Consider the following 14,702-nt stretch of genomic DNA (forward strand, 5'->3'; position numbering starts at 1 on the left):
GTCTGGAGTGGTAGATTGCACTCAGACAAAGAAACACAGTCAGTAAAGTCTGTAAAAACATCCCTGTGTCATGGCCCTAGGGTTTTGTGTTGTTTTGGACTGCCTGATTCCTAGTTAAACTGTTTGTAGCTCCATTTCTCTTTTATTGTTGTTCTAGTGTTTGGAGTTTTGATTTTCTGCTTGTTGATTTTTTATTTTATTTTTCAATTTCTCTTTTAGTTTCTTTATTATTCTAATATTGAGCTTTGTTTCTTGTTTGCATCTCATTTGCATCTCAGGTGGAGATGCAAATGAGGAGACTGCACTCGGGCAAGTCTGCTGGACCAGACGGAGTGAGTCCCCGCGTCCTCAAGACCTGTGCCCCCCAGCTGAGTGGAGTCTTTCATAAACTGTTTATGCTGAGTCTGAGTCTGCAGAGGGTCCCAGTGCTGTGGAAGACATCATGCCTCGTCCCTATTCCAAAGACGCCACGTCCCAGTGGCCCCCAGGATTACAGGCCCGTGGCACTGACCTCCCACATCATGAAGACTCTTGAAAGGCTCATCCTGGACCAGCTGCGACCCATTGTCAAACCACATCTGGATCCCCTTCAATTTGCCTATCAGCCTCGTCTCGGAACAGAGGACGCCATCATCTACCTGCTTGATCGTGTCTACGCCCATCTGGACCAGCCGGCGAGCACTGTGAGGGTCATGTTTTTTGACTTTTCCAGTGCTTTCAACACCATCAGGCCGACCCTGCTGGGTGATAAGTTAGCAGCGATGCAGGTAGATGCTTCTCTGGTGACCTGGATTGTTGATTACCTGACAGGAAGACCACAATATGTACGTCTTCCACAGTGTGTGTCTGACAAGGTAATCAGCAACACAGGGGCACCACAGGGGACTGTCCTCTCCCCCTTCCTCTTCACCCTCTACACCACAGACTTTAGCCACTGCACAGAGACCTGCCATCTTCAGAAGTTTTCTGATGACTCTGCAGTGGTTGGATGCATCAGCAGGGATGATGAGACGGAGTACCGGGCTGTGGTCGACTCCTTTGTCACGTGGTGTGAGCAGAATCATCTGCAGCTCAACGTGGCAAAGACCAAAGAACTGATCGTGGACTTCAGGAAGACAAGGAAACACTTGACCCCTGTTTCAATCCAGGGGGTCAGTGTTGACATTGTGGAGGATTATAAATACCTTGGAGTCCACATTGACAATAAACTGGACTGGGCTAAAAACACTAAAGCACTCTACAGGAAGGGCCAGAGTCGTCTCTATTTTTTGAGGCGACTGAGGTCCTTCAACATCTGCCACAAAATGCTGAGGATTTTCTACGAGTCTGTTGTGGCCAGTGCGATCCTCTATGCTGTTGCATGCTGGGGGAGCAGGCTGAGGGTCGCAGATGCCAACAGACTCGATAAACTGATCCGTAAGGCCAGTAATGTTGTTGGGATGGAGCTGGACTCCCTCAAGGTGGTGTCGGAGAGGCGGATGCTGTCCAAAATAAAGACAATGTTGGATAACACCTCCCACCCACTCCATGACATGCTGGTCAGTCACAGGAGCACGTTCAGTGAGAGACTGAGAGTACCGAAAAGCACCACTGAACGTCACAGGAAATCATTCCTGCCTGTGGCCATCTCCCTGTATAATGCATCTGCTTAACATACTGGTTACTGCTACAACTACACGGTTCTTTTCCAGCTATTTATTATTGTGTGACTTATGTTTCTTTCCTGCTATTTATTATTGTGTGACTTATGTATATATATATAGATATATATATATTGTGCTATTCTTAGTTAGCGTGTTGTCTGTTTTGTTAATGTTGGTGTATAATGGAGCACTGTAACAAAGAAATAATTTCCCCCAGGGATCAATAAAGTATTCTGATTCTGATTCTGATTCTGATTGTGATGTTATTGAGTCTGATTCTCTACTTTATTGTTTTCTGACCAGTTAACCTTTGTGGTTTTATGTTTGGATTGCTGTTAAATTTTATTGTTGTTCAATGTTACTTTAGGGTTTGCATTTGTGTCTGTGTGTGTGTGAGTGAGTGTTTTTTTTGGTCTTTATTAATAGACTCCTCTGTATTTCCTTGTTTTCCTTTCCCTCCATTATGTCAGTGCCTGTCTTTTCTCCCCCCTGAATTAGTTAATTCACGTTTACCACTTGATTTCTCATTTTTCAGCATCTCCATGTCGCTTATTTTACATTTTCTGTTTTTTTGACAGTCACTTTTCTCTCTTGCTTTAGTTTTCGGTTCGGTTTGCACCTTAAGCTCCTTCGCTAACCTGTCTCTGATCCCTAATCAGCCCTCTGCCTGTCTATCCCATACTTGTCCCAATTCAGGGGATGCATCCTTCGATAAGTGTGAAGGCTGGAAGTCACATTGTGAAATTAGCTGGTCTAGCCTATACGACACACTGCTCAGGTTACCAAGCAACCATGACATTAGCTGGTTAGATGTGAAACATTCTGTAGAGCACTGTTTGACAGAAATGAAGGCAATCTTTATTTTATCTCATTTGGCTTCCTTTTACAAAGATCTTTCATTGCCATGTGATGTATCTGACGCTAAGAGACCACTGGCTTGTAAAAACAAGACCCTTAGGCTGCGTCTTCTTAGCCAACACTAATGTAAACAACTGTCATCTGGTTTCATCTCACTTTGGTAATGAAATGTAAATAATACAGTGTGGCCAATAGTGCTCTGCAATACTGCAAATTTTGGTATTGAGCCAATACCAATGTAAATACTGTAATGGCTGGAATGTAAATACTGTACGCCTGTTTATAAAAGACTTTGGGTCACCTTCTGTAATTTAAATGTGCTATAAGCTACACATAAAATAGGTGTGACAGTTAGCACAAAAAATAATTGAAAAAAATCAAGGTTCATTTATTTCCATTTCCATATCGCTTTATATTTTCTTCTACTATACCTATATATATACTTATATATGGGTAAAAGAAATTCACAATCTGTGATCAATTGATGTTCCTGATTAGACTGAGGAATAAATATTCCTTTATTAAGTGACAAAATCCTGCCATGACATAACTGTCTTAAGTGAGATGGAAAAGATATCAGAGCCTTAAACAGGGTCATTTTTGCTTGCACCTAACAGCAGAGAGGTGATACAAACATGCCTATAAAATCTGATGTAATGGAGTCCTGACGGGGTGTTTACTGTGAAGTTAGATTAATGGTTTAGTGAGGCTAAACTTAAAGTTAAAAGATTCACATATGAGGCTCTTCTCACCTGGGTTTTGGTTTAAAATCAGTTGGAAGCACCACATTTTTACTGATTCTGTTATCTGCAACGTGCATTAAGTGCGAAATAGATCCCGTGCCCGGGGAATAAGTTTTTTAGTATGCCTTGACACAACAGTTGGTGTTATTAGGCGCTATATAAATAAAATTGGGCGCTATAAAAATAATTTAATTAATATATCAACCAATCAATAAATTAATTAATTTGGTGCTATATAAATAAAACTATATAACTAAAAATGAATTGACTTGTGCAGTTTGTTGAGTTATACCGTAGTCACACCACCAAATGAATCCCAGCTGTAAAGTTAGAAAAGTGCCTCATTATCACTGAAATTTGTATGCATTCACACAAACACCTTATGAGAACCCATCGATTTGTTAGAAGATGTAATTACAGTAATCAATGTACATTTATAACAATACCCTTAAAACCTTAAAGCTCAAAAAACGACTGACTATACCTTTAAAGATTTAAAGTGTTAAAGAAATAAGACAAGAGAAAATCACTACATCAACCCCTGATTTCACCTAAAGACCATTCCAATCTTAAATTCTGCAGTACTAAAACTGTTGCACTGTGGCTGCAGGTGTAATGAAGGAAATCAGAATCTCAAACTTATTTCTTTCATCCTAAAATGTGATTTGAATTGATTCTTTTACCATGACGTCAACAAATACAAAATGACCCTTAAAAGAAAGATTGAGGAAATCGAAGGAGTGTTGTGTTTGAGCAGCAGGGAAATCCCCTCTTCAATACCTGGCCAAAATTCTACAACAAAAGCCAGAAGGGGAGCATCTGCAACATACAGCTTTAGATTGGTGACAATTCATGAAGGATGGGAAACTATAAGTTCAATATAATATCTGCTCAATATTAATGGTAATAATGTTCATACAAAGAAGGAACGCTGCGGTAATGTATGAGCCGGTAAACCACAGTGCAGGAAAATGTTAATACATTTTGGCTTTCTATAGGTGGAGGTAAATAATTCATTAAACAGATGAACAAATCAAAGATTCTGCATATGTTAACTGATAAGTGGTGCTGGTAGAGCTGCTATATGAAGAACCTTCAACCTGAGATTGTACTGTTTCTGAATATCAGCAAGGTGTCAGTTGCTGTGTCGCTTCCTGAAGATAATCATAACTGCCCGTGTATTATACTGCTCACACTTGACACATGATATTTTCTTGTGATCCTCTAAAGACCTCAAATGATTTAAATTAAAAAAGAAAAACATTCAAAATCGAACTGCATTTCAAATCTCTCTCCTTTACTCTGCCTTATGCATTATAATAGCTGGATGTTTCAGAGTATATAGTGGAATATTTGAACTTTGGGATTTAGTGTTTTATAGGCTGATTACATAATTAACCACCATCATTATAAAAAAAAAACCATTTGTTAAGAGAACACAAAATAAACTTCATACTTGAAATGTCTTTTACTCTTTTTCTAGTGACTTTGTGATGTAGTCTCCTGTACTTTTAATGAAGGAATGGATGACGTAGAGCTGTTCCAGTCACTAGATGTGTTTTAAAAGTTTCACACTAAATGGATGATGGAGTTTAATCTATAGTTAAATGTTTTTCCCAGCACATCCATGGGAGCAAATCCCCCTATGGTATTTATTCTCTGTCTCCTGTAATCTCATTTCTAATTAAGCGCAAAGAGATGTAATGTGCTCTGTGCACACAACTTATTTCACTCCTTTCTGCAGTGTTTGCACTCGATGTACTGTAAACAAAGCTACTAATTATCCTGCCTGTGAGGTTCCCGATTTTAATGATTTATTATTGTCTTTTGAGGCAGTAGGTATAATATTGTGTCTAAAAGAAACATAATTATCTGTCATAAAACAATGGCAAAAAGAGCTCAAATCATTTTTGCTATTATTCTCCTTAATCGTTTCTTTCACAGAAACCGGCACACAAACCTTATGTTTACAACCTTCATTTTGTGTTTTATGTGCCATTTCACTAGCTGGGCCCACGTCCTCATTTTAGGTTTGACAGCATTTTAGTAAGTAAAGGTGAATGCTTGGACATGAATTGAGCTGCGGTTTGGGGAAGGCCTCGAAGGGGACTGGCGATGGCTCCCGGGCCTGGCAGATCCCCATGTACTAAATAGAAATAAAGAAGTTAAAGAATAGAGAACAAGGAGGGAGGGTGGGGCACGTAAACGAGAATGATCAGCTTGCAGTACTGGGGGAACCTGACAACCGGAAGGAGTGCGTTTGGAGGCGTGGTCCCGCTCCTGAAATTCCAATACATAATCTCCAATTAAGGTGGACCTGCTGGTGTGTTTCGGATCACTGTCCTGTTCCATAACCCAAGTGTGCCTGAGCATCAGGGCCCAAACTGTTTGCCACACAGAGAGCAGAATTCATTTCTCCAGCAATTACAGCAAGTTGTCCAGGTCCTGACACAGCAAAGCAGCCCCAGACCATCACACTAGAACCACAATGTTTGACTTTTGGTATGATGTTCTTTTTTGGAATGCTGTGTAAGTTTTATGCCAGATGTTAAGGGATGTAACACTCCCAAATAATTCTCATGTCAGTCCACGGAATATTTTTCCAAAAGTCCTGGGTATCATCCGGATGTTTGGGGTTTTTTTGACAAATGTGATACAAGCCTTTGTGTTCCTTTTAGTCAGCAGCGGTTTTCTCCTTGAACTCTCCCATAGATGCCATTTTTGCCCAGTCTCTTTCTTATTGTTGGATCGGGAACTCTGTCTTTAACCGAGGTAAGTGTGGCCTGTAGTTTTTTTTAGTTTTGGGTCTTTTGTGATCTCCTGTATGAATTGTCATTGCACTCTTGGAGTAATTTTAGTAGGCTTGCTACTCCTGGGAAGTTTTCTCCATTTGTGGATAATGGCTGTCACTGTGGTTCACTAGAGTCCCAAAACAGTTCTCTGGGCAAACTTGTCTTGTTAATGCCAGAGGTCAGGAGAGAATGACCGGACTCCTTTGAGCAGAAATAGAGGCAACGCTAATTCAAATAACCATTTCTTACAACCAAGTTATACATAAGAGCATCTCTGACCACACAGCAGCAGAAGATAACACCAGTTGCCACTCCTGTTCAATAAGAGCAGAAAACTAAACCTACAATTCACACAGAGTCACTAAAACTGAATGGCAAGAGATTGGAAAATCTTTGCTTGAGTCTGATGAGTCTCCATTTCTACTGTGACATTCAATTGATAGGGTCATAATTTGGTGCAAACAACAAGAAAGAATGGATCCATTCTGCCTTGTATCAATGGCTGACACCGTATTGATGGATTAATGGTGCTGGGGACATTTTCTTGACACACTTATGGCCTGGTAGTGTCAACTGAGCATTGTTTAAATGCCACAGCCTACCTGACCATTTCCATCCCTTCATGGCTCCAGTGTATCACAGTGCAGGATAGCGCACCCAGTCACAAGCTCAAATCATCTGGTTTCTTAAACGTGACAATGAGTGCTCTGTGCTCAAATGGCCTCCACAGTCACCAGATCACAGAGCACCTTTGGCATGTGGCAGAATCTGCATCATGGATGTGCAGCTGACAAACCAACTGTCAATTCAATTCAATTCAATTTTATTTATATAGTGCCAAATCACAACAAAAGTCGCCTCAAGGCGCTTCATAGGTACAGAGAAAAACCCAACAATCATATGACCCCCTATGAGCAAGCACTTTGGCGGCCTTGGGCGGCCATCTGCTGCGACCGGTTGGGGTGAGAGAAGGAAAACAGGATGAAAGACATGCTGTGGAAGAGAGACAGAGATTAATAACAGATATGATTCAATGCAGAGAGGTCTATTAACACATACTGAGTGAGAAAGGTGACTGGAAAGGAAAAACTCAATGCATCGTGGGAATCCCCGGCAGCCTATGTCTAATGCAGCATAACTAAGGGAGGATTCAGGGTCACCTGGTCCAGCCCTAACTATATGCTTTAGCAAAAAGGAAAGTTTTAAGCCTAATCTTGAAAGTAGAGATAGTAGTTAACATAATAACTGTGTGATGTTATTATGTTAATGTGGGCTAAAATCTCCGAGGAGAATCAAGGTTTTTAGTACCTTGGTGAATCTGTGCTGTTCTGAAGGCAAAATCAGATCCAATCCAGTACTAGCAAGGTGTGCACAATCAAGTGGCCAGTGAGTATAAATATGTAAATCTAAATTTACATCTGAAGAAATGTTTGTTGATATGTTTATTTATGCACCACAGTGCTCCGACGACTCACGGAGACACACAGGGGACGCCTTAACAATCCTGGCATAACATCATAAGTTTAAGGGCCAATCCTAGTTATTTAATTGTGTTAATCAGTGCCGGTTTCTAATGCCCTTAATAAGCTAGCAGAGTTAAGAAACTGCAGCTAGACTTCAGTAATACTAATAGAGAACAATTATGCTATGATGCCTTAATGTTTTTAAGTTAATATTGTATAATCAACTTTGTCATGATTTAATGAGGACTAAAAGAAGCCTTTGCATGCCACAGATGCCGCAGAGAATTGAAACGGGACAAACAAAATGCAAATATCTGTCACAAGAATAGTACCTAAAGTTGCTTGTGCACATAAAGAAAGTACGTTCTTGAAATTGTTTAGCAGAAAGTCCCACTTTACCAAATGAAAGTTTGGAACTTGCTGCCACATCTTAGTTCCTGTATGGACTTTTTCTCTGTTTAGAGGCCTAACTTGATCATGTGTGAAAAGACTTTGTGATTGCTAGATGATTTAAATCCTGAAAACAGAGCTCACAGACTCACTCTGAAACCACCTAAATTATAATTTGATGAAGGGCTATTATGGATTTATTGCTTAGAGACAACACATTCATTTAATATCCTATATGTCCTTTTCTTGTGTACTTTGCTATTACTTGATGTTTTATAACAAATCTGATTTGATGTCACAGATTGAACTTTTTGACCATTTAGTAGTAGCTTTATTGGAAAGAGCTGGCTGTATCTTTATATATTAGTTGTTGTAAAACCACATCAACAAATTAGACAGATAGAAGTAACTCTGAGTATATTTAACATGATACGTTAAGATAATAATGAGTTTAAGACTGTGGCTAATAATATGTCTTATGTCAACACCTATCCTTAGAAGCAGGATAGACTGAGGGACCCCATCAATGCGAGGTGAGATCATGTCGGCCAGTGCTAGCTGTAGAGCATTAACACCAGTAGGTCATGACATGACATTTAATGGTGGGGATGAAGCAAGCATGCATACACATTTTTTCCCACCAAGCAAAGGCTCCTTGCCACCAATCAGCAGTGACACTTAGAGGGAATTAAGCCTCTGTGTCACACATGACTGTTTCTCATCTAAGTCGCATTTAAATCAGTTGGAGTCAGTGCACTGTGTCTGTGTTAGTTCAAGCTCACACCAAATATCACTTTTAGGGAGACACGAGTTGACTTTACTGCAGTCATAAAGTTCTTCATTTATGTTCAGTAACAGCTAAAATCAAAGTGTTTGTATTTTGGTGAGTGGCAAAATCTCCTGGAGATGTATTTATAAAAAGTAGTCTCTATGCACCTCTGCATTTTTCCAGGTAACTCATGGGTTTACCCATTCTCTTTAATGTGGTACCAGCGTAGAGCTCATTGAAGTTGAGCCAGATGTCTGATGCATGTCAACTCTTAGCATAATTCATATTTGTTTGAATTATTTGGTACTGGTATGAAACAGTTATTCGGTATGCTTTTCAGAATTAAATTAGGATTGTAAAAGAAATGTTCTTAAATGAAATTGATCATCAAGTTAAACTGCATTGTTACACAAGATAAAATCATCCCAGTAAACTATGTAATGTGTGAAAACACCCAATGACACAACATCTCTCTAAAAGAAGTAGCCAAAGAACCTTAATACACCTTATTCTGTTGCAGATAATGATGACAATGAAGGTAATTGCTTGTATAATAAAAGGTACAATAAGCACTCAAAAGACTGAATCATCGGGAACTGATTATTACTTCGTGAGTAAGTCATCCTAACAATTTAACAAAAGTACAAACGTGGTAATGGACTACTTTTCTTTCTGAATAACATCCTGCTTGTTTTGGGATTTTTCAACAATGGCAAGCATTGTGACCTCCTAATTGGTGTTCCACCGAGTGGCCTCGACATGATTAGAAATCACTAAAAAGACATTCACATTAAGTCTGTGTGAAAGTTGAAGCAAAAGCTTCCTTGTGACCTGTGACCTGCTTTTGTTCTTGGCTTATTTGATGTCATCCACCTAATACGCTTAGACTAACAAAGGCGTCTGACACACACACAGAAAGAGGTTTCAGGATTTTTTTGTTCTAATCTAACAGTGAGATCCAAAAGAGTAAAATGGTTAACTATACATGATTAGAAAGGAAGTATGATTTAGAAGTAACAAAAAACTGAGGCATTATGACACCAAAGTTTTAGACACCGGTGGATTTAACAAAAAGCAGAGAATAACACTGAGCACCTGATTAGAGTTGAAACGGGCTGTGCCATGTCCCACCCTGCCGGTCAGGGAACCAAACAATTCTGAGAAGAAGTAAGTCTGTCCTGCCACTGCAGTCTGTATTATGATAAGCTGCTTGAACACCATTGTCTCACATCACTTTCAAGTGGGAAAAAGAAACAACGCTGTCTGATCTAATTTAAGGCTTTATAACTTTCATGTTGTTGGCAGAGACATGCTTTGAGCCAATTGGAAGTTTTTCTTATGTTATATAAACGCTTGTTTAAGTCAGGAGAAGGGAAAGACTGAGATGGAAAGTCTGAGGTGGTCAATATGCGACAATATGAGATTTGCATCTTGCTCTGTGCTATTTTTGTCAATTTCACCTCAACAAAATTTGAATAACCATTATTACATTTTTACTGTAGCAACAAGAAGACACGGGAGGGAGATTATTGTAAAAAAAAAAAAAAAAATTTAAAAAATCACTACCCTGAGAATGCTTGATTTGAGCGTCTTTAACCTTGGATGACTTTTATTGCTCAACAACAACAAAAAATCAGCAGTGTTTAGTGTTTATAGACAATATTGCTAAGATGAATAATTGCTATTAGGTGTCTGATTTTACATGTTTTGTGAGGAAAAGAAAGAAGAAAGCACTGCAAAGATTGGAAAATTGTTTTGTGGCTACAAGGTGCTGTTCTGTGCTTTTAGATAATGAAACTCCTAAACAAGTGAAATCCAAGAGATGAAAAGTTTCAAACTAATACAGACAGCGATTATGGCCATGAACAGATCAACGGTGAAAATGCAGGAACAGCATATTCAGTAGAAGACAGAGATGATTCATTCATTCCCTCTGACAATCGGTTGTGCCCTTTTATTAAGAAAGAAAGGTCAAAATGCATTAAATACAGTATTCATCATGCACACATGGAGTACGGTGTATAAGTCTTGAGCCCCAGTTCCTTTTCTTACATTTGTAGTATTCTTATAGCTCTTGAGCATTAATCCTCCAGGCTTCCTGAAGGTATTTCAAAGTTTTTCTTTGGACATTGTTGCTTTGTTTTACTCATTTTCAGTCCAGTCCTTTCAGAGGAATGTTTTTTTCTTTTGTTCATTAAGCCACTTAACACTGACCCGTGAATCATTCAAGTATAAAAAAAGGAAGCTAATTTGGATCCACCATAAAATAACATCTGGAAAGTGTCTGATTTACCAAGGCTTTGTTTTTAAGCATGACAAGGACCCCAAACACACTGCCAGTGCAATAAAAGCACACCTGGAGAGAAAAGCACTCAGTGGAACACTATCAGTCATGGATTGGTGTCCCGAGAACCCGGACCTCAATATTATTGAATCAGTGTGTGATCATCTCCACAGAGAAAGGAATAAAAGGCAGGCAACATCCAAAGAAGAGCTTTGGATGTCCTTTTGTCTCATATACTCTATTTCCATATTTAAAAAATGAAGGGTATGTGCTGTACTGCACATCATTCTTGTAGGAAGAGGCTTGCTGGATTATTGGACTGCTCTAATTTGGTTATTTAGTTATTTCTGGTCTCCACACACAGACATGTCTTAAAGAGAGAGAGCATGTGACTCCACAGCAGACACACTTACACACTCACTACATCTACAAAGAGGACATGGCAGTTTGTGTGTACCCTCAGACTGGTGCAGGGAGAGGTGCGAGGCTGTCTGGCTGCACAATCACTGCCTCCGTTCTCCTGTGTGTGTCCTTCCTCAGTTCTCTCCTCCATCCTCCACAAATGTATTTGCGTCTTCTTAGCAGAAGTCTCCCACGTATTGCAATTTCTTGGCACTGAGGCATGCAACCCTGCAAATGGATAATTCAAGCATGTGACCCACTTCTCATCCTCAGCACACAAAAAAACAGAAACATGTCTTTGGCGGCTGGCAGAGGGGAAACTAACTCATAATCCTAGAAACGTAACAAAACATTAAAGAAAAACAGGTTTCTGTGTTTTGGTTTAGTAAGCTTAAAACTGAAATCCCAAATAAAAAGTGATGACTTCTGGATTCTCAGAAGAAAAAAATACTTTTTTTCTTCAGTTAGCTATATTAAGCCACAATATTTTTTATCTTTAAACGAAACATTCCAACATATCAAACTACACACCCTGCTGTATTATATGGGTAGTAACAAACCACAAGACAGAATACAATGAAGCATAAACTCAGCTATGAGGCATGTTAAGACTGTAATCTTATGTCTAAGAACTTCAGTGCACTGAAATGATATCATATCAGAGGTAATTAGATTTTCTAGAAGATAATCAGTTGCTTCTGGGGGCCAAAAATGCATGCTGTCAGTGTGGGAAGGTTTTCTATAAACTTGGAGAAAATGCGTCTGAAATAAGCTGAAAGAACGATGATGACTAATGATAGATGATGATAACCGCAACATGACCGAATGACTGAACTGCTGATCTAGGTTTACTCTGGCTTGCCTCTACTGTCAGTAATCTGCCCATCAAGTGGCCACACCGTGGCCTGAGGGAAGTGAGTATTTGCCTTAATTTATCCACTGAGACTTTAAGGTACTTATACTAGATGATAGATGATATTAAAGCTTGACCAATGTTGGGTTTATAAGACTGATGCTGATATTTGGTTTAAAAAATCCAATATTCTCTCTATTTACTCACTTACGTGTTGCCTGACTGTATTCGCATCAGCTGAGGGTATGTATATAAACAGAGAAGTTGCAGAGTTCTGTAGAGGACACACTATGCTGTGTCAACACTAGTAACATGGTTGAAGGGCGTTTGCCTCGTCCATTCTTCACTTTTAAAATTTTCATTTCTAAACACCAATATAAATAGTCAATACTGGTGAATAATATCAACATGTCGATAAAGTGGTCAGGCTCTGACTGTTATTTATTTGAGTAGTTAGTTGTTATTTTGTATTTAATGCCACATAATCCAAAAGTTCAGACCTTAAAAGAACAAATAAAACGTCCCTGAGATCTCCTTTTAGATACATCAGAGCAGAGTCAACATGCTGCTGTTGAATACTTTACAGTACAATCCACACACTTAATCTCATCATTTTTAGCAAGCATAGTAAAATACACACAGTACATGTACCGTTATTGCCAATCTTGTTAGGGATTTTCCATAACAAACCTATCCAGGCACTGCTGAGAGCACCAGGTCATTGCGTGTAGTGTCGCCCAGAATAGAACTACACTGATATGAGCATCATCTGTGTGAGTAAAACCAAAAAACAGGAGGTGTTTCCCATAATATACTCATGCTTGTGCTAACCATTCGGGTGTTTTATAGCTCTATGCAAAGATTTTTATGTTCCAGTTTTTACAATAAATCTAAAGACAGAACCCTCATTGTCTTTGATCTAAATCTGTTTATTTCTTTTTATTTGTCTCATTTGTCTCACTAGCTGACGACAAATCAACACTTTGTGAAAACAGCTGATTCACTGTAAAAGCCCCACAGTGGTAGTGTTTTTTTCTTAATAAGTCTATAACTTTTGACGGCAGCATTTTATAATGTTGTTCATTCTTGTACATTTTTATGTGAAGCTGTGAGTGTAAATCAGGAATGAAAGGCGTTTTTAATTCTGGTGAATCAAAAAATGTTTTTTTAAAAAGCTGTCGTCTGCAGGCAAAGCATTGCATGGCAAATTAGAAAACCGGGGTTTTTCTTCGCGAGTATACTGAAAACAAAAAGGCATTTCTAAAGGTGGAGAAATAAAATAACGGATGCTGTGTTTACCCTTTCCTTTTAAATCTCTTTCACTGGTCCCTCTCTGACTCCTTTCTCTGCCTGTGTATGAATTCTTTATCTCTAGCTCCTCGCATTTGTCTTGCTTATTTCACGTTTTGCCTTCTCCTCCCTCCTCAGTCCATTTCAGCAGTCATGTGAAACAGTGAATGTAATTGCTCCAGGGAAGCGAGCTGACGATCGCTTTGCAGAAAATAACACAAACTCAATGCTCTTAGCATTTATGTCAGTGACACTGCTGTTATTACTATTACATGTAACACATTTACATTTCTCTCTGATTGGCTCTTTTATTTAGAACAGACTAAAACGAGCTGGCTTATTGCAACAGGTCTGACCTACTTTCAAGGAATTTGACCAACAGTAGATGACTGAGTTCATAAAACAGCTTCCCAAAAAATATATGTTAGTCAGCTGTAAGTACTCAGCTAAATAGCATTTAATCTGGCTTTATTGTGCCATATTTCATTAAATTGCCTAAACAGAGTCACTACTGAAGGGGGATGACTTCAGCTTCTGAATCTCCAGGTTAATAGGCTGGCTTGTAAGTCAGCATTGAAAGAAATGTTCAAATCACATACAAATATAATTCTGATACAAACAAACTGAGCTTCTAGGTCCACTATCAACAAGACCACTGAGAGGACTTTTGCACTTCGCATACCTGTATCATTCCCGAATATACACCTGTCTACACAAACGTTTCTTTCTTTTTAAATAAAACAATATACCATGTACCATATACACCCGACACAAGCTGTGACTGACTGAATGTGCTGCCCTCTCGCTCATCAAGCCTCATTCTTTATCTGTTCCTTATTAGCATGATAGACATACGTGTACTCATCTTGTATTCTGCATGCAAAATCTCAGCGCAGAGCAGAAATCTAAACAGAAACGAAGGACTCCTTTCCGTAATCAAAGGTGCAGCTTGAAGGCAGGCAACATCGTGGGAAATTAACAATAACAAATCTGATCATGCCTTTATGATGTCCATGTCACCAGCTGGATGATAATTACAGTAAAGTGCATAGATGAATCACCACACTTTTACTGCATTTTGCTGCCTATGTAAAAATAACACTTTGTACAGGTTAAACCGTGTACAGCTTAAGATTTCAGGTAATGAAAATATTAAATGTCTCAGAGTTTTCATTTGGATTTAGATGTTGTGGTTGGTGTTAGGAAAAGTTTGAA

The 14,702-nt window shown here is 39.0% G+C and overlaps 1 protein-coding gene across 1 annotated transcript in view; it reads right to left on the reverse strand.

The window, feature by feature from the left end:
- Positions 1 to 14,702, reverse strand: part of LOC134641745 (solute carrier organic anion transporter family member 1C1-like) — a 44,149-nt gene that overhangs the window by 28,319 nt on the left and 1,128 nt on the right. The window contains exon 2 of the mRNA XM_063494279.1: positions 11,400 to 11,572. Within this exon, the coding sequence (XP_063350349.1) occupies positions 11,400 to 11,495 (96 nt within the window). The 5' untranslated portion in view covers positions 11,496 to 11,572. The remainder of the gene's footprint in view (positions 1 to 11,399; positions 11,573 to 14,702) is intronic.

This window comes from Pelmatolapia mariae, linkage group LG14 (genome assembly GCF_036321145.2).
Source record: "Pelmatolapia mariae isolate MD_Pm_ZW linkage group LG14, Pm_UMD_F_2, whole genome shotgun sequence".
NCBI lineage: Eukaryota > Metazoa > Chordata > Actinopteri > Cichliformes > Cichlidae > Pelmatolapia > Pelmatolapia mariae.